The sequence below is a fragment of the Schistocerca nitens genome, chromosome 5 (genome assembly GCF_023898315.1).
Source record: "Schistocerca nitens isolate TAMUIC-IGC-003100 chromosome 5, iqSchNite1.1, whole genome shotgun sequence".
Taxonomy (NCBI): domain Eukaryota; kingdom Metazoa; phylum Arthropoda; class Insecta; order Orthoptera; family Acrididae; genus Schistocerca; species Schistocerca nitens.
In genome coordinates this window covers 556,825,480-556,847,039 of record NC_064618.1, presented here as the reverse complement: position 1 = coordinate 556,847,039, position 21,560 = coordinate 556,825,480, and the positions used below count along the sequence as shown (strand labels likewise).

Here is a 21,560-nt window from a genome sequence, read left to right as displayed (position 1 = left end):
GTGGGTAGATGGGAGAAGGCCAGGACTGCAAACCGAGAGATCAATGGCCGAATATGTGCCATGCGCCACACTGAAATGTGTGGGGTCACCTGCATTTAAGAGGCAGAGGTCGAGTTGTGACAGTAAACCCCTCCCCCCCTCCCCCCCAAAGTGGTTATGAGCATTAAAATCTCCCAAAAGTAGGAAAGGTTGAGGGAGTTGATCAATCAGTGCAGCCAATGTGTTCAGGGGTATTGCATTGTCTGGAGGAAGATAATGTTGCAGACAGACTCCAGCTGACACTCTACTATAGTCACAATGGTTCTTGTAATATCCCTTATAGCCACAGAGGACAGGGGTCCACATTTCCGGGAACCAGGTTTCCTAAAGGGTAATGCAGGTGTAAAGCTTAAGAGTTCCTGCAGCTCAGCCAGGTGGTGGAAAAAAACCACCGCAATTCCACTGGAGGATGACATTATCATGAGGCTGGGAAGGCATGAAGCGCGCGAGGAGGCAGGTTTTGCCTCAGGGTCACCTGCTGCCACTAATTGAGTATTTGTAGCCATTTCTATGGTGGATGATGCATCAATGAGATCCAGGTCCACATGGGACACTGAGATCTCCACGGCATCCTCAGATGCAGAACTGATAGGGAGTGGTGGTGTTAAGGCCACTAGAGGGTCCTGTTTCTTAGCAGACTACTACTTAGTTTGCTTGCGCTCTCACTTCTCCTTAGGGGCTTGCTAGGAAGATTTGTCCGAAGCAGGTTCAGACACGGAGGAAGACCGTGAAGCTCTTTGTCCAGCAGCTTTTGGCTCCTTCAGCCACTGGCGAGTGTCTGTCGTGGCATTAGTGGAGGCCTTGGGAGAGGGCCCCAAGGGACCCCTTCTGCACGACAGGAGCCGGAGGAGGCTTTTGCTTCTCCGGCAGGGGGGAGGGGACCGATGTCCACTGCATTTGTGGGGGCCCTTGCTCCCGAAGTAGGTGCTTTGGGAGCAACAGAGGAATATTTGCCCTCTACCACCAAGGGGGCAGATGTATTCTGGTGGCCCAGAGGACCTACTGTTTGTGGAACAGAGTGAGGAACCACTGGCACTTGGGACGGCGATGGTGATGTAGCTGCAGCATATGTCAACATCAACCTAATGGGGTGTAATCTTTTAAATTTAAGTTTAGCCTCTGTGTAAGTCAACTGGTCCAGGGTTCTGTGCTCATGATTTTTCATTCCTTTTGGAGTACTGGGCAGTCTGGTGAGCAGGGGGAGTGGTGCTCTCCACAGTTGATGCAAGTGGGAGGTGGTGGACATGGAGTATCTGGGTGCAGTGGACACCTGCAGTCTCAACATGAGGTGCTGGAAGTGCAGTGGGAAGACGTGGCCAAACCTCCAACACCTAAAGGACCGCATAGGGGCAGGGATGTATGGTTTAACGTCACAGCAACAAACCACCACCTTGACCTTTTCAGGCAATGAACCACCCTCAAAGGCCAAGATGAAGGCACCAGCAGCAATCCTGTTGCCTTTGGGTCCCCTGTAAATGCGCCACATGAAATGAACACCCCGCAGCTCGTTGCCAGACTGCAAGAGGAGAACGCAATGGAAAATGATCCCCTGGACCATGTTGAGGCTTTTATGGGGAGTTACGGAAACAGGAATATCACCCAGCTTGTCACAGGCGAGTAATGCTCGGAATTGGGGTGGAGATGCTGTCTGAATCAAGACTGCGCCGTTTTGCATCTTGGACAGTGCTGTCACTTCTCCAAACTTATCCTCAAAGCGTTCCATGAAAAATTGAGGCTTTGTAGGTAGAAAGGAGTCCCCATCCATTCTGCTACAGACTAAAAACCGAGGCGAATATGGCTCTCTAAATTCAGTAGCCCTATGTTCCTCCCATGGTGTAGCGAGGGAGGGAAATGATTTAGGGTCATACCTGACAACACTGTATTCGATCTTGCCCTTCTTAGAGACTGCTGATGCCATACGGTCACCAGCATGAGATGACTTAGTCCACTTCATTGCGGGTCCTCCACCCTGATGCTACCCACTCCGAGCAGGGGCTCTCCCCACGGGTGCCACCCAGCCACAGCAAAGGTGTGGCATGATAGCCATTGCTGGGAGTCCTGATGCCCCAGGAAGACAGACGTCTAATCCATGGCATACATGGGGAGTTTACAGCTCAGGCATCAGCAGTGCGATCCCTGTGTTGTCAGGGCACTACCACCAAATGGGTACATGACACCCCACCACAATGGACTGGCTACCGTCCTGGATATTGGGCGTGGAGAAATCCAATACTGTCGTGGGGGTGAAAGAGGACAGAAGACAGCGGAAGAAGACGGCATATCCCGGAAAGTGTCCTCGCCCAAACAGTTGAATCGCAGATGGAGATGCAAGAGACCCAGGAGATTGAATCTAAGGGTGCTATGGATAGCTCATGCACCATGAAGGTGTTCTTCCCCATATGACCCGCACTTCTGTAGAATTTTGAAAGTGGCAGGTCAAACCATAGAATGGGACCTGAACTCGCAGGGCCGAAAAGTGAGAGACTCCTTTTAGTCACCTCTTATGACAGGCAGGAATACCTCGGGCCTATTATAAACCCGGACCGCAGGGGGAGAAAGGGAGGAAATTAAGGAAGTGTGATACAGATCAACTTCAAAGAAACAGAGGTGTTGGAGAGTTTAAATGGGAGTATTACGCAACGATTAACTGAAACAGGAATAAGGAATGCCACAGAAGACAACTGGGTAGCCTTGAGAGATGAAAAGCGTGAAGGCAGCAGAGGATCAAATAGCCAAAAGGACAAAAACTGGTAGAAATCCTTGTATAACAAAGGAGATACTGAATATAACTAACAAACAGAAAATATTTTAAAAATGCAGCATGTGTCAAGTGAAAGGGAATAATTACTTCTGAAATAATGAGACTGGCAGAAAGTCAAACTGGCTAAGCAGGAATGGCTGCAGAACAAATGCAAGATTGCAGAAGCATGTCTTAACTATGGGTAAGATAGACAATGCCTATAGAAAGATTAAAGAGACCTTTAGAGAAAAGAAAAGCAACTGTATGAATATTAAGAGCTCCAATGGCAAGCCAGTACTAAGCAAGAAAGGGAAGGTTGAAAGACAGTAATGTACAGATTGGGTTTACAAGGGAAATGAACTTTAAGAGAATATTATAGAAAGGGAAGAGGATTTAGATGAGGATGAGATTAGAGGTACGACACTATGAGAAGAATCCGACACAGCTCTGAAACATCTAAGTCGAAACAAGGCATTCCCACAGAATTATTGAGATCCTTGGGAGAGCCAGCCAGGAGAAAACTATTCCACATGGTGTGCAAAATATGATACCTCAGCTTCAAGAGGACTGTAAAAATCTCAGTTCTAAGAGGGACAGGTGCTGACAGGTGATTACAAAACGGTCAGTTTAATAATCCATAGTTGCAAAATACAAGTACATATTACTTGCAGAAGGATGGAATAATCTCTAGAACCCAACCTCAGGAAAATCAGTTTGGATACTGGAGAAATCTTGAGATACACAAGCAATACTAAACAAATGATAAGCTGAAGAGAGAGAATCCTACATACATAACATTTGTTGATTTAGAAAGAGCTTTTGACGATTTTGACTGGAAATCACTATTTGAAATACTGATAGTAGCGATGAGAAAATACTGGGAACAAAATTCTTACAGAAACTAGACTGCAGCTATGAATCGAATGGCATAAAATCGAATCTATGATTGATGAGGTAATGAGACATGATGTCTCCCATCATCAATGTTATTCAATTTGTAAGTGAAGCAACCAGTAAAGGAAACCAAGGAGAAATTTGGAGAGGGAATTAATGACCAGAGAAGAAATAAAAGCTTTGAGGTTTGCTGATGAAATTTTAATTCTGTCAGGGAAAGCAAAATACTTGGAAGAGCAGTTGAATGGACTGTATAGTGTCTCAAAAATAAGTTGTAAGATGAAAACCAAAAAAATTAAAACAAGGGAAATGGAGTGTTGTCAGATTAAATCAAATGATGCTGAAGGAGTCAGGTTGGGAAATGGGCAGCAAAATAACTGATGGTAGCTGGAACAGAGAGAGAACACAAAATGCAGACTGGCTGTAGCACAAAGAGCATTGCAGAAAGAGAATTTTATAAACATTGAATATAAATTGTCAGGAAATCTATTTCAAAGGTATCTGTCTGGAGTGTAGTTTCCTATGAAAAAAAAAGTGAAAGGTCGGCAAGAAGCAGTTCAGACAAGAGATTATAGGCTTTTGAAAAGTAGTGCTACAGAACAGTGTCAAAAATTTGATGGGTAAATAAATAATAAGGTAGTAAATCAAAATGGGGAGAAAAGAAATTCATAGCACAGCTTGACTACAAGAAGGAATCAGTTCATAGGACATCTTGTGCCATGAAGGAAATGTCAATTTGGCAATGGAGGGAAGAGAGAGAGAGAGAGAGAGAGAGAGAGAGAGAGAGAGAGAGAGTGTGTGTGTGTGTGTGTGTGTGTGTGTGTGTGTGTGTGTGTGTGTGTGTATTGGGGGGGGGGGGGGTGTTAAAATTCTAGATGGACACAGTAAGCAGGTTCATGTGGATGTATATTGCAGTAGCCAAGGAAGCTTGAACAGGATTAAGTACTGTGGTCAATGCATCAAACCAGTCATCCGCCTGAAGACCACAACCCCAAGTCCCTTGTTTCCCAATAACCAGGAGAATGAATCTTCCTTTCCAACCTTTTCAGACCAAGAACGGCATCCTGAATATTCTGGACTGCTTTATCTTCTGGGTACAAGCTTTTGTAGACACTAAAGGGCATTCAGGGAGTTAAGAGTAAACAAGAAATTTTGTAAGCTGAATACATCTCATCTGCTCTAGTGCCCTCAGCAGCACATTCTTCAGGTAGAGAGAATCCACAGTATAGCCAACAGAGCCATCATCCTTCAGCCAACGAATGACGACAGCTATATGGTTGTAACACTCACTCAAAATTTCAGGATGTATTGTATTACAAACATATGCAGAAGAGTAATCTCTCTTGTACCTCACTAAATACAAAATTACACTGGGTCTCTACCTCCTGCTCCACATGGGTCCAAAATGGCGTGGTTGATTACAAACAATTCGACAAAGTTTGTTCCACTGAAGGGTAAGCAACAGTTAGCTAAGTCAATGAAAACCGAACAGCTAGGATCTTATGTACCTGACACACAATGAGAACTTTCCTTCAAATGAGAAGTGGTGGTTCTCCAGCCTCAGTATAGAGACTGTGTTCAAGGTTGTTCCTGGAAACACCTGTGGTCAACCCCATCCCCTTATGGTGGACAATATCAGTGATGTTCAGACAAGTAGGTCTCACTTATCCATACATTGTGCACCCATAATCATGAAAACTTGTGTTAGCAGGCACACCTCCAACAATCCAATTGTAAAGTGCACCATACAAGTGAAAGCATCATAGAATATTGGACCTCCCAGTAGTGTCTTATGCCTTATCCTTATCGTCAGGAAATGTTTCTATACAATGCTGTCCACCCAGCAGAGCCTGTTGTGTAGCTGCACTTGGAAGACCAGTTGTCAACAGCAGATCAACACCAACTTTAGCCATGCTGAGGTCAGCTAAGGAACTGCTAGGTTTCCAGTACACAGACCAAGAAACAGATAACCATCTACTCAAGGGTCCACCATAAAAACACACACACACACACACACACATTAAGGCAACTCTTCTGTAATTAATGGTGTATGTCTGGTCCTATCCTCATGTGAGGATAGGTATCAAAACTGCTTCCTTTCATGAGCTGTGAAATTATCATGTCTGCTCCACCAAATGAAGACAGTTTAGAAGAATTTAATTGAATTCTGTTAGAAAGTATTACAGTATGATGTGTTCGACTCGAATTTTAGCACGCGAAGTACCACAAGCCTCTGACAGTAGTGATTCTAGCACTTCCAGTTCCCATATGTATACAGAACAGCTTTATGACTTGGAATTGTTGGATTTGGGCCACAGATCATGGGTGGCAGTGGCAGCAGCAATCGCAAAATGCTCTCCCATTGCCTGGGCACTGTCCTCAGATGTTCTTTGGAGTATCTTTGCCTCAGCATAGCTACTATAGGTGGGCAACTGCATTGTCAGAAATTTTCCTGACAGCTCCCAAGACTTGGGTGGAATAAATGGTATGGTTGATTGAGGTTATGAATACATACCATAACTATTCTTTGCTCCCCTATATTATACATTGAGCTTTGCCTGTCTCTGCCTGAAAGGCTGTGATTAATTGACTGGCTGATTAATTGAGAGGGTAGTTGAGACCAAAAAGTGAGGTCATCAGTCCCGCAATTCCAAAGGTAGTCACAGAAGAAAGAAGGTCTGCTAAAAGTGGATGGATTCAGTAAGGGGAGTAAAATTATAAAATAATGAAGTTAAAACACACACACAGTAAAAGGCATAAAAGGTGAGACCAAACTGCTCAAAAAACTGGAAAAAAAAAGGGGTGTGATCTTTCCACGGGGGAGTGGTCATGGGGGTCCCAGACTGAGAAGACATGAAGAGAGGTCCCAACCACAACCACTCTGCCCCTGCTCCATGAGTACAGTAAAACCTTATATCTTGAAATAAAAACCACTTTCACGAAGGAATCTGAGGACAAGCCAACCCTCTGTGAATCGTCTGCTAATATTAAATTTAAGGAACTGGGAATATTATACTTAGCACAAAGCTCCAAAAGAAAGGGACATTCCACCAATATGTGGGATACTGTCAGTCTGGCTCCACAACCACACTGTGGGGGTGCTTTGTTATGTAGGAGGAAACAATTGGTGAGTCTGGTATGACCAATGTGTAAAAACAGCATAAAACAGAGGACTCCTGCCGAGAGGAGCACAAGGAAGAGTGCCAGACTGCTGTAGACTTCTTGATTGTGCGAAGTTTATTACCATGAGCAGTAGCGCACTACATATTCCATGTTTGGGCAAAGAGAGATTTGACGTAGGTCTGCAGATCCGCAGCTGGAATCATGAAAAGAAATGTGGGGTAAGTATCTGCTGCTCTAGCCAAATGGTCAGCCAGTTCGTTCCCTGGGATGCCCACATGACTTGGGACCCAGAAAAAGACAACTGAGCAGGCAGCACGGCCAAGGGCAGAGAGTAGGTCATGGATAGCAAAGGCCAAAGAGTGACAAGAGTAGCATCAGTTGATAGCCTGCAGGCTGCTCACCGAGTCTGAACAAATTAAAACACTGTGGAGGGAGGCCGAGAAACAAAATGGAGGGCTCTGTGAATGACTAGAAACTCTGCTGTGAACACACTACATGATCCTGGCGATAAATGGTGTTTTAGGCCAGTAGGAGATGTCAAAGCTTATTCCACCTCATCGACTGTCTTAGAACCATCAGTGTAGAAGATAGTAGTACGCTGGAACTCTGCAAGGATGGCTTGTACAAGATGCCGGAAAACCATAGGGGTGACAGAGGTCTTAGGACCCTGGAATAGATCGGTCCTAATCCAGGTTCCAGGCACCATCCAAGGGGATGTGGGGGGAGGGATTATGGGAGGAAAGGCACAAGGTGCATTCCAGTCAGTGGAGATGGAGATCCCGACAGTGGGAAGTGAGACACACGCCAACTAGCAATCCCACCTGTGGGCGGGTGTCAGGAGGAAGACATCCTTCATTGACAAAGATGACAGGGTTCATAGGATGGTCCGGGAATTTGTGAATGGCAACTACATAAGAAACCAGGAGTTGGCTCTGTAGTATTTGTAGAGGGGTCCCCACTTCTGTGAGGAGACTGTCAATGGGACTAGTGCGAAAGGCACCAACAGCCGGATGCACCCCACACAGTTGCTAAGTGGGAGGAGTCGCTGAGCCATAAACCTGACTATCATAATTTACTCTGGACAAGACCAGAGCATAGTAAAGATGGAGAAGAATGGTACAATCTGCATCCCAAGATGTGTAGACCAGGAGGTAGATAGCATCGAGCTTCCACATGTATGTAGTCTTTCGGTGGCGAATACGGGGCACCGATGTCATCTTTTTATCACCAATGAGGCCCAAGAAACTCGACTGTGCCACAACATCGAGGAGCTGGTTGCCTAAATAAAGTTCGGGGTCGGGGTGTACTGTGGGTCAACAATAAAAATGCATAATCTGCGTTTTGGAGGGAGAAAATTGGAAGCCTTGGGAGGCAGCCCATGCAGGGGGCCATCAGATGGTGTCTTGGAGCCAGCACTCAACAAATGCTACCAAGTGGGACCTGCACCAGATGCAAAAATTGTCAACGTACAACGCCAGGGTAACCAGAGGCCAAACAGAGGTCACAAGCCCATTGATGGCTATGCGAAAGAGTAAGACACTAGGCACAAGAACCCTGTGAGATACCATTCTCCTGAATCCGAGAGGTGCTGAGTGAAGTGCCAACTCAAACCAGGAAGAGCTGGTGAGATAAAAACTCTCAGATAAAAATTGGAAGGAGACCACAGAAGCCCCAATCATGGAGGGTAACTAAAATGTGATGGCGCCAAGCCATATCGTATGCCTTATGTAGGTCAAAGAAGGTCGGATGTCTGTTTCCAATGTGAGTAAATGGTCAGTTGGAGATCGTCCCGCCCAGAGGCCACACACTCATAAGAGGACAAAAGGCCCTGAGATAGGAGTACCCAACATAATCTGAAGCTAGCCATTCTCTCAAGCAGTTTACAAAATACATTCATCATGCTAATTTGGTGGTAGCTGTCGAGAGATGTTGAGTTCTTCCTGGGCTTAAGGATGGGGATAACTTTACTGTCTCGCCATTGTGAAGGAAATGTACCTGTGAGTCAAATGCTGTTGAAGACCCTGAGGAGATGTTGCCTCTGGGGAATGTCCAAGTGTTGGATCATTTGATTGTGGATGGAATTTAGGCCTGGGGCTGTGTCTCATGAAAAGGTAATTGCCTGCAAGTATTCCCATTCAGTGAAGTGTTCATTATAGAGCTCAGCATGGTGCAGGATAAAACAGAGGGGGTCTGTTCAACTCTGCTTTCCTGATAGAGAAAGGTAGCAGGATAGGAAGAGGACACCGATGTTGTCACAAAGTATGTTGTGAGGTATTCTGCAAGGACCAATAGATCAGTACACAGAGAACCATGGAGGTTAAGACCCTGGACAGCTGACTGTCACTGGCGGCCCAGAAGACTAAGGAGCTTGGACCAAACCTGTGATGAAGAGGCATATGTCCCCAGGAAGGAAACGTAGCTCTCCCAGCATTCCTTTTTACTCTACTTAGTAAGATAACGAGCCTTAGCACGGAGATGCTTAAAAGTGAGAAGGTTGGTCTGGGAAGGGAGTCGTTTAAATCACCGCAGCAACCGTCAGCAGTCCTGGACAGTGACTGCAACATCCTTGGTCCACCATGGTACCAGTCGAAGACAAGGTGGACCTGTGGATAGGGGGACAGCAATGCCAGCAGCATGAAGAATGGTGGCAGACACACCTTGCACGACTGCATCAATGGAATTAGAGAGGGTGGTGTCAAAGTGCACAGCAGATGTGTATAACGGCCAATTGGCCCTGAGGAATGTCCAACATGGGGGCCTGTCAGCCTGGTGGCAGCAGGGAAATGATAGAATCACCAAAATGTGGTCACTGTATCACAAAGGTCATCATGGGATGATCAAAGTAGGGATGCCACGAGAGCCGGGGAGAAGACTGTGAGGTCGATAGTAGTAAAGGTGCCATGAGCAGCACTGAAGTGGATGGGGGAATCATCATTGAGGAGAGAGAAATCGAGGCCCGTGATAAGTTGATCAATTAGGAGACCCCTACCTGTTGAAGTGACACTCCCCCACAGTGGGTGGTGGTCACTGAAGCCCCAAGGAAGAGTAACAGGGGCAGGACTTGTTGGATTAAGGTAGACAGTACAACGTAAGGAAGTGGCCTACCTGGAGGGAGGTAGACACTGCAAATGGTGATTGCTGGAGTTGTTTGCACTCAAAACACTATTGCTTCCAGGTTGGTATGTAGGGGGATAAAGTCACTAATGACATCTGAGCCAAATAGAGTGCAGACCCCGCCAGGTGCTACCCTGGGGCCAGCACAGTTTCGACAGAACACCTGATAACCACGAAGTGTGGGAGAGTGGTCATCAAGGAAATGTGTTTCTTGAAGAACAGGACAAAACACAGAACAGGAGGAGACAAGACATTGTATTTCCAGAAGATGACAATAGTATCCGTTGCAATTCTACTGGATGATAATGTGGCACGAGTCCAGGTTAAACATAAAGAAGCCGAGAGAAGATCACGTCACTCAATCAGTGGTGGTTACCAACAAGGATGGGGTGACATCCATAAACAAGGTGTCAGACTCAGGTTGCGAGATGGGAGATGGCACCTCCGGGGACACGGGGAGGGGGAGGGGCATTGTCTTGGGACTTACGTTCCTTCTTCTCCTCTTTCTGAGGTGAAGGAGGGCAGGAGGGAGTACAGGCATCTGCAAGATCTGGAACTGAAAAAGATCAGGCGACCTTGGGGCACACAGATGGTGGGTCTCGTGGCCAAGTGGTGATAGGAGTCTTCTAGCCTGAGACATGCCGGGCAGGGGGGCTCCCAGGAGGGAGCCCAATCACCGGCAGATGCCGAAGAAGGGGGGGGGGCACTTCTTTGGCCAGGGAGGGGGAGCAGCTCCTGGATGGGAGGTTGTGGGAACTGCAGGGGGAGGGGGAGGGGGAGGGGAAAGGACAACAGGCTGAGATAAGAAAGAGGTAGGAGGGGGAAGGATGTAACAGAGGCAAAAGTGGAAGATAGTGTCACTGGATGGGGTCTCTCACACTTCTGGCGAGCCCCAGCTTAAGACAGGCCGGGTAATCTGGCAAGCGAGGGGAGTGGTGGCCACGACAAGTGACACACACAGGTGGTGGAACACAAGGGCTTCCCTCAAGAAGAGTGGGTGTCCACAGTCCCCACACAGAGGGTCCACCGTACATCGGGAAGACATATGCTAAAAACACAAGCACCACATTGAGAGACATACGGCTTCATGTCACGTCTGTAGGACATAACCTTAACCACCTCTGGGAGGGTATCCCCTAAAAAGCCAGAATGAAGGTGCCAGTATCAGTGCGACTGTCTTTGCGACCCTTCTACACACGTCGAACAAAATGAACGCTGTGTTGCTCCAGATTAGACTAGAGTTCCTCCTCAGTTTGCAGTATGAGGTCTCAATGAAAAATCATTCCCAGGATCATATTCAGAGATTGGTGAGGAGCAATAGACACTGGGATATTGCCAAGATGATCACAAGCATGAAGAGCTGCAGATTGGGTGGCAGAAGAGGCTCTGATCAATAGGGAGCCCGACCACATCTTACTAAGAGACTCCAACTTGTCCTCAATATTCTCCACAAAAACAGTGTCTTTGTGGCAGTGAATGTGTCCCCACCAGTCCTAGTACAGATGAGCTAGCGGGGAAAATGTTTCATCTGAAGACAGCAAGCCTGGCGCCCGTCCCATGGGGTAGGCAGGGAAGGGAAGGCTGCTGTGTCATATGAAGCAGAATTCAATGATCTTTCACCATTCGAAGAGACGGCCGTTTGAGAACAGCCAAATTTTTGCAGCTTGACATGCTTCATGTGCTAATCATCTGCCCTGAACCACCTTCTCTGATCAGGGGCTCTCCCCATGTGCACCACCCAACCACAGCAAGGGCCACCTGGCATGGCGGCGACACCCCAAGAAGAGAAGCAACCACTCCTTGGCGTATACCGTGAGGGAAGAGCTCAGGTATCAGTAATTTGATCCCTGTGTTGTCAGTGGGCTCAGCCAGATGGGTACATAACAGACCCACCACATGTACTGGCTACATGCTGGTGACATAGCAGGTTGGAAGGGGGCTGGAATGCGCTCTGTAAATGCTAGGGAGGGAGTTCTTCCCCAAATGGCTCACACTAAAACAGAAAATTTAGAAGTGAAGGTCAAACCTAATTTGGGGACCTAAATGCCAAAAAGGATAAAAGAACATGCAGAAGGAACAAAATTGCAAGCAAGATAGGGTACCAACTGGATATGCAGGTCAATATAAATCAGAACACCGCGAGAGGGAAAGGATGGGGCAAAGGGGAAGGAGTAGGATAGGGAGGGAGGGTAGTGTGAAGGAAGTGCAGCCAGTGAAGGAAGAATTGGTTGGTTGGTTGGTTGGATTACAAGAGGGGGAAAGGGACCAAACTACAAGGTCATCAGTCCCTTGTTCCAAATAAAACAATGCCACAAGGGTGAGAATAAAACAAACGTGACTTACAACTCAAAACGGAATGAAAGGAAAAATCACAAGAACGATGAAGGGCAACAAACATGTAAATAGACAAAAGGGGACAAGAAAACCACACAAATGCAAGCAACGGGATGAAGAGATTAAAACAACAAAGCAGATTACCATGGCTGGCCGACCATGAGAATAAAAAATGAGACGCCAGCCGCTCTGCGACACATTAAAACCTCCACCCCAGAAGCACTAGGGTGGAGGACACAGAGGGACACAGGACATTTGCTAAAACTTAGATCAAATGATAAAACGAACAAAAGGTAAAACTAAATCAGTCGATGAGGTGTTGTCAGATAAAATTAGTGGCAACGAGTCCAGTAACCCAAGATTTTGTTGCTGGGCAGTCAAAGTGGGACAGTGCACCAGAATATGGGGCACTGTCAACCGGGTGCCACACCAACACTCAGGCGGGTCTTCACGGTGCAGGAGGTAACTGTGGATCACCCAAGTGTGGACAATGCGGAACTGGCAGAGGACAACTGATTCCCTCCGAGAGGCCCGCATGGAAGAATTCCACATATTTGCAGTCTCCTCAGTGACAAGCAATTTGTTGTGTGTACTGTTATTCCATTCCGTCTCCCAAAGCTGGAAAACCCTGCGGTGTAAGACAAAATGCAGGTCACCTTCGGAGATGCCTATCTCCAGAAGCGGTTTCCGCTTAGCCTGTTTGGCCAGCCTGTCGGCAAGTTCATTGCCTAGGATGCCGATGTGTCCTGGGGTCCACAAAAACACCACTAAAAGATGGGACTGGTCCAGGGCATAGATGGACTCCTGGATGGACGCTACCAAAGGATGGCGAGAGTAGCACTGGTTGATAGCTTGTAGGCTGCTCAAGGAGTCAGTACACAGAAGAAACGATTCCCTGGGGCATTAACGGATATACTGAAGTGCAGGAGAGATGGCCACCAGCTCTACAGTGAATACACTGCAGCCATCAGGCAAGGAATGCTGTCCAAAATGGCCTCCGTGGATGTTGGCGTAGCCAACACGACCATCAGCCATCGAGCCGTTGGTGTAAACTACTTCATAGCCCTGGAACACGTCAAGAATCGAGAGGATGTGACAGTGGAGAGCGGCAGGAGTAGCTGAGTCCTTGGGGTCATGTGAAAGGTCCAGACGAATCTGCGGCCTAGGTGTATACCATGGAGGCGTATGCGGACGGACCTGGATGGGAGGTGGTAAATGGAAGGACTCCAGTTCAGACAGAAGGGATCGCTTGTAAACTGCAATTGTTAGCCCTGACCTGGGCCGCCAATGTGGGAGATGAAGTGCCGCAGGTCAAGAAAGGAGACGATAATTCGGATGCTCAGGTGAACTATGAATGTGTGCAACATAACTAGCGAGCAGTTGTGCACATCGGATCTGCAATGGAGGGACTCCAGCCTCCACCAGGACACTGGTCACCAGACTCATTCTAAAACCTCCCGTCACTAGGCGAACGCCACAGTGGTGCACTGGGTAGAGTACATGCAACACTGAGGGTGCCACTGAACCATAAATCAGATTCCCACAGCCAAGGCGGGATTGAACAAGGGCTTTGTAGAGCTGCAGCAGCATAGAGTGATCTGCACCCCAGTTGGTGTTGCTCAGGCAGCAGAGGGCATTGAGGTGCTGCCAGCACTTCCGCTTCAGCTGACAAAGGTGAGGTAGCCAAGTCAATGAAGCATCGAAAACCAGTCCTAAGAATAGATATGTCTCCACTACAATGAGTGGATCGTCATGAAGGTAAAGTTCTGGTTCTGTCCCTGTAGGCGCCATTCAGCAACACCAGTGCTGGTGGAGCAGTACGAAGTCGTCTGCATAGAGAGAGGGTGAGACGGACGGCCCTACAGCTGCTGATAGACCATTAATGGCCACTAAAAATAGTGATACACTCAATACAGAGCCCTGCAGGAACCCATTCTCCTGGATATGGGGGGAACTATGGGAGGCACCAACATGGACACAGAACGTACATGGCAATAGTAAATTCTGGATAAAAGTCGGGAGTAGGACAGCAACAAGGTGTTGGTGTCTGGAAAAGGCTGTTTGCATGGCAGACTCGAGGGACACAAGATTATCAGTGGTAGAACGACCCTGGGGGAAGCTGCGCTGACACGGAGCCAGTAGGCCAAGTGACTACAGCACCCAACCCAACCGCCGACACACCATACATTCCAGCAGCTTACAAACAATGTTGGTGAGGCTGGTAGGCCGATAGCTATCCACATCAAGCGGGTTTCTGCCAGGTTTGAGCACCGGAACGATGGTGCTCTCCTGCCACTGCGATGGAAAGACATCATCGCATCATATGTGATTGAAGATGATGTGGAGATGGCGTTTGTAGTCAGACGAGAGATGTTTAATCATCTGATGGTGGATCCGATCCAGCCCAGGAGCTCTGTCAGGGCAATGTGCAAGTGTGTTGAGGAGCTCCCACTCCGTAAATGGGGCGATATAGGGTTCACTGTGGTATGTAGTGAACAAGAGGACTTTCCTTTTCATCAGCCGTTTGTGAGTACAAAAGGCTGGGGGGTAGTTCTCCGATGCAGAGGCTCGAGCATAGTGCTCAGCAAACTGCTCGGCAATTGCGTTTGCTTCGGTACATAGCACACTATTGATGGTAACACCAGGGATACCTGTTGGGGACTGGTACCCAAAAAGACATCTGATCTTCATCCAGACTTGGGAAGGTGATGTACGGCACCCAATGCTGCCAACACTCCTGTTTCCAAGGTTTTATAAGCTGACGTACACGGGCACAGAGCCGCTTAAAGGCTATTAAGTGTTCTAGGGAAAGGTGTCACTTATGTCCCTGTAGAGTTCACTGATGTTCTGTAATTGCCTCAGCGAATTCTGGTGACCACCCAGGGACTGTCTTTCACCCGGGGCAACCTAAACAGTGAGGGATCGCTTTTTCTGCCGCAGAAATGATTGCGGTAGTCACCTGCTCAACCATCACATCGATGTGACCATGTGGGGCGGAGGCAACGGTGACACCAGAGGTGGAAGTTACCCAGTCTGCCTTGTTTAAAGCCCATCTGGGCAGGTGTCCATGGGTCTGACACCAGGGCAGTGACAGGAGGATGGGGAAGCAGTCACTACCACACAGGTCGTCATGTGCTCTCCAGTGGACAGATGGGAGAAGGCCTGGGCTGCAAATTGATCAATCAATGGCCGAGTACCTATCATGAGCCACACTGAAATGTGTGGCAGCCCCAGTATTTAAGAGGCAGAGGTTCAACTGAGACAGTAAAGTTTTGACATCTTTGCCTTGGCCAGTAAGCATGGTGACACCCCACAAGGGGTTATGGGTGTTAAAATCTCCCAAAACTAGGAAAGGTTTAGGGATTTGATCAATCAGTGCAGCTAAAACATTCAGGGGTACTGCACCATCTGGAGGAAGACATACATTGCAGACAATTATTTCCTGTGTCGTCCGTATTCTGACAGCCACAGCTTCAAGAGGGGTTTGAAGGGGCACAGGTTCACTACAGACTGAGTTTAGGACATGAACACAAAGTCCACCTGACACTCGATTATAGTCGCTACGGTTCCTGTAACATCCCTTATAGCCACGGAGGGCAGAGGTCCGCTTTGCCGGGGACCAGGTTTCGTGGAGCGCAACGCAGAAAGCAGGTGGAAAGCTTAAGAGTCGCTGTAGCTCAGCCAGGTGGTGCAATTCCACTGGAGGATGACATCATCGAAAGACCAGGAAGGCAAGGAACATCAATGAGGCAGTTTACGTCTCAGGGTCACCTGCTGCCACCAACTTTTGCCTGAGCAGTCTACATCCACTGTGTCTGAGGGTCCGGCGAGATCCAGGTCCTCAGCGGACACCAGAATCTCCACTCCATCCTCAGACACAGAGCTTGTAGGAAATACGGAAGCGTCCGATCCCGCCCGTCTGCTTTGACCCATGACGTCACAAATATGGCGGAAACAAAAACAAACACACACACTTTCCACAAGAAGCCTAATGACACTAACGGGACAAGCGCGGGAAATGGGGTGTTTTGGGTGGGGGGCAAACTAAATATAAACAAATTTAGATGCCTTGCGTAGCTACAACGTGTAAATGAAGACAGCCATGCATGAATACCCACCCACCTCCCCAGGGGTCGTAACCCCTGCAACCCATAGAAGATAAAGATGCTTCAGTAGCTGATTAGTGTTTTTTGTCTTTTTTAAAAAAAAATCTCATGGGATAGAATGAACAGATCAGAAAGATAAATATAATAAACTAAAACAGAAATTGGAGGAAACAGATAATTAAAATAAGTAATAAGTGTTTTTAAATTTTAAAAAAAATCTCACGAGATAGAACAAACAGATCAGAAAAGTAAATAAAATAAGATAAAACAGAACTGGAGACAGCCACACTCAAACCAAACTCCACGCCGTCATGACGTCACACACGACAACACCCTTACGTCACGGGTCAAAGCCGACGCGTGGGATCGGACACTTCTGTCGACCCAGCTTGTAGGTAGAGGTGGTGTGGGTGTCACCATAAGTTCCTTGTTCTTAAGGATTTTCTTTTTCTATTACTCATGTTATTCCTTGGGTTTTCCTGGCTGGGAGGACTTCGCTGACACAGTCTCCAGGAGCGAGGAGGAGCATGAAGCCCTATGACCAGCTGCTTTTGGGCTCTTCAGCCGCTGGCGGGTGTGATCTTTCCCAGCAGCAGAAACCTGGGAAGGGAGTGACCCAAGGGACCCCTTGCTAGCAAGAGGAGCTGAAGAATCCTTACGCTTCTCTGACTCAGAAGTAGGGACTGAAATCCCCAATGGTTCGGGGGAAGTTCTCCCAAAGTAGGTGGTGCCACGGCAACAGGGAGAAAATGTCTCCCCACCATAAAGGGGGCAGTGTAGTCTCCCAGTTCTGAGATGCGACAGGAATCCGAGGAACTGATGGGGCGAGAACTATTCTCAATAGCGGCAGCATATTAGGAGGCCATAGCCACTGGATGTAGGAGCTCAAACTACTTCTTAGCCTCAGTGTACATCAGTCAGCCCAGAGTCTTATATTCCATGATTTTCCTCTCTTTCTGTAAAATCCTGCAGTCTGGCGAGCAAGGTAGATGATGCTCTCTGCAGTTGACACAGAAGGGAGGCAGGGCGCATGCAGTATAGGGATGCAATGGACATCCACAATCTCGACAGGTGGGGTTGTAAGTACAACGGGAAGACATATGGCCAAACTTCCAGCACCACATCGGGGGAGGGATATGTGGCTTGATGTCAGAACGTTAGACCATCACCTTGACCTTCTCGGACAATGTGTCACCCTCAAAGGCCAAGATGAATGCACCGGTGGCAAACCCGATGGGTGCACTGAACGAAATGAACAGCTCACTGCTCTAAATTGGTGTGCAGCTCATTGTCAGATTGCAAAAGAAAGTACCTGTGGAATATAATAGCATGGACCATATTTAAGCTCTTATGGTGCATGATGGTAACAGAAACATCTCTCACCTTGCCACAAGCAAGTAATGCCTGTGACTGGTCAGAGGATGCTGTTTTTATTTTTATTTTATTTTTTTTTTCAAAACTGATGCAGAGCACATTTTGGACAAGCCCTCCACCTCCCCAAACTTGACCTCCAAATGCTCCACAAAAAACTGAGGCTTCAAGGACATGAAAGATTCCCCATCAACTTTCATACATACGAGGTACCAGGCCGAATAAGCTTCACTACCATCCTTAGCCTGGCGTTCCTCCCATGGTGTGACCAGGGAGGGGAATGACTTGGCGTCATATTTCTTAGCATTAAAGTTAGACTTTGCCCGCTTAGAGCCTGCTGGTAGCAGACCACCAGCAAGAGATTACCTACTACGCTTCATGGTGTGTCATCTACCCTGATGCCACCCATTCCGACCACGAGCTCTCCCCATGGGCACCACCCAGCCACAGCAAAGGCCACCTGGCAGGATGGCCATTGCCGGGAGTCCCGATGTCCCAGGGTGACGGGCATCTACTCCTTGGCATACATAGGGAGTTAGTGGTGCAGGCATCAGCAGAGCGATCTCTATGTTGTCTGGGGGCTACCACCAACAGGATACATGGCGGCCCCACCGCAACAGACTGGCTACCGTGCTGGATACGAGGTACAAAGAAGTCCATGGTCATCATTGGCACAGAAATTGACGCTGCACAGGGCGTGGTGGAAAATGAACCCAAGAAGCTGTCCTCGCCCAAGAGATGGAGAATGGGCGGGACTGGAATGCGACGATGAGAAAAAGGGCTAAAGATCTCAATGCACGATGGACACGATGCACCATGTAAAGCGCCCTTCCCCAGTTGGCTCGCTCTTCGGGATAATTTTGAAAAATAGAGGTCAAACCCTACAGGCAGGCAGAAATACCTCGGGCCTATTCTTACCCCCAGACCTGCAGGGGGGAAGGAAGAATTGGCTGCAATAGCTCGGGGCCCTGTGTCCGCCACGCACGAACTCGCAAAAGAACCATGAGCCCCCATGAAGAGGGCTGCAAGGCTGTGAGGTTATCTGCTGTTGGTTTGAATTTAAATAACCACAGAGTTGTTTGCCTCATCTGGATAGCTGAGTAGCAGCCACCACTCCAACAAGGTATAGGTTGCCAATTAAAATAACCTGAATAAATAGACATATTAAAAACATGGTGGGTCATTCTTGTGATGTAGTCCATCCACACCTGGACACTGTCTAGTGTTTAATGACTGCCAGCTTGCTGTGTAGCATCTAGTTTGCTTTGCTAATTACTGATCCTGGTAGCTTCCTTTTGAAGACTGCTCCATCTGGTAGATGGGTGCAGACTGGGAACTGCTCATTAGGAAGTAGGTTGTCAACAATTTTCCACTGAGTAGAATAAGCAAGGGCTGGGGCGCAGAACAAAATGATTATGGCCAATGATGACGGAAGTGCAGTGCTGAAATGTGTGTGGTCTCCAGTATGATAACGTATACCTCCTAAGACATCACGAGCATCTATTAAAACGGTAGTCATGAATCAGAGAGCTCCTGAACCCAAAATACATTTTCTGCATTAAAAATGCCAGTATGAGAATTGGTCAAGGGAGTTATAATATAAGAAAAATAATGGGAATTTCAGTTCCTCCATGTTTGTTTTTATATCATTAATGTTCCACTGCAATACTGGCATTATCTTACCGTGAGGTTTATATTAAGTTTGGAAACAGTAAAAGTGTCGTTAATCCATCACATTAAACTAATTTTGAATGATTTGACAGCTTTGGACTCAAAGTCTCTAATTTTTCTGCTTTTCTATTCAGCTTACCGTTTGGTGATTAGAGTAGTGAATAATTACCACACAAGAGGATGAGATTTTGACTATAATCACTGAATTACGAATTTATTCGGAGCCCCACTGATCTGTCTTCTAGGTACTACTGATGGTGATAGTCTACTGATAATTCTCAACAGATCCACAACATGCATCTGGAATATGATATACTGAGAATATGGTTTAACAAGTGTTTGAAACCTGTCAGTGCCTTAACCCTGATGCTATTATTTTCTTTCAGTAGGACAAAATAATGTCTTATGGAACATATGTGATCAGTGTAAGCAATTATTACAACACTGGAAGGAATGATCTTAAACTCATTTGACAGCATAAAACAGTCCCTACCAATAACTACCATTCTTTGGCTTATTTTATTTACACTGTAATTTTTCACTGTTTCCAAAATATTATAACAAAAAGTATCATAAATTTTAAACAACAAAGAAGAAAAGCAAACAAAGCAGTAGTTTCATTACTTGGAGTAATGAATCAAACTAAAATATAAGATGTGAGAACGGAACAACTTTGATAAGAGAAGGGTTTAGAATTGTGTGACACCAAGGTCATTAGATACACTAAATTCGACCTGGATTAAAAGTCCTTATATTTGCGTGACGCTCATTGAACAACCAATGAAAAACGACACCCAGGATACCTGTCAGGGATCGAATATAACATCACTGTGCCGCTTTACACAGTGAAAACTGCATCGTCTGGCAACATTACTTCTAATGTTTGTTTACAGATAATTCAGAAAACTAAACTTCACAAATACAACATCAATGCTTGTGCCTTGATTCATGCTACACGTTCTCTCCCGTATCACACAAATAAAGTTATTAATACACCAAGTAACCCAAATTGTCAGGTCGACGTCCTAAATGCAAAGAATTTGTTTATAATATACAAATGGTGTACGCACAATCGCTTACACCTTTTGGTGTGAATTTGATCAAATCAAAATAAATTGTTTGTACGCGGTTATCTAATGTTACATTCGCAAAATCTACGCTTTCACCAAGCAGTTCACGACAGTCGAAAGTAACACAAAAAATATACTATAAGATTTATAACATTTGATTACAGTCCATTGCTCCAGTTTATACCTTATTCGTGAACCCATCGTGTGTTAGGCTGAGTAAATTCCGCACTCATTCTGCTGGACAAGGTACATTTGTTAATCAACATACTCCCATCACATGCAGAAAACACTCTTCACCCCCCATTTTGCTCAAAGATGCCTGACTGAAGACATAACAACTGTCAACAATTTTTGACAGCTACCACGAAACAGTGTAGAATCTCTGTTGAACTTCCAAAGTGTACAACACAATCCAGAGATTTCCCTGCGGCAGAAATGCATCCAAAAATGTCTAGTAGCCAAAACACAAAACGTGGCATACTGACTTTTAAAAGTCCAGCCGCTTCCAGGTAGGACGTATCTTTAATTATCTGTAGTAGTAAAGTATCAAAAAATACATTTGACATATACGGCGTACAAGGGTAGATAGATCTTAGATTAGATTAGATTAGTACTTGTTCCATAGATCATGAATACGACACTACATAATGATGTGGAACGTGTCAGGTTAATAAAAGGTGTCTATACAAGATATTACATTACACAAAATATTACATGACACTCAATAGTTTTAATTTTTTTTTTTGGGGGGGGGGGGGGGGGGAATTACCCACTTACTATATCCAAAAATTTATCTAATGAGTAGAAGGAGTTGCCATTAAGAAATTCTTTTAATTTCCTTTTAATTGCCATATGGCTATCTGTCAGACCTTTGATGCTGTTAGGTAAGTGACCAAAGACTTTTGTGGCAGCATAATTTACCCCCTTCTGAGCCAAAGTTAGATTTAACCTTGAGAGGTGATCATCCTTTCTCCTAGTGTTGTAGCCATGTACACTGGTATTACTTTTGAATCGTTCGGAATGTTAATAACAAATTTCATAAGTGATTATATATATATATATATATATATATATATATATATATATATATATATATAT

The 21,560-nt window shown here is 46.3% G+C and overlaps 1 protein-coding gene across 3 annotated transcripts in view; it reads right to left on the bottom strand.

Annotated features, from left to right (window-relative positions):
* The window catches only part of LOC126259806 (DENN domain-containing protein 1A-like), a 289,351-nt gene extending 268,567 nt beyond the window's left edge, over window positions 1-20,784 (bottom strand). For all 3 annotated transcript variants that reach the window (XM_049956834.1, XM_049956836.1, XM_049956835.1), the window contains exon 1: window positions 20,647-20,784. In XM_049956834.1, coding sequence (XP_049812791.1) covers window positions 20,647-20,663 — 17 coding nt within the window. In that variant the 5' untranslated portion in view covers window positions 20,664-20,784. The remainder of the gene's footprint in view (window positions 1-20,646) is intronic.
* Window positions 20,785-21,560: the final 776 nt, after the last annotated feature.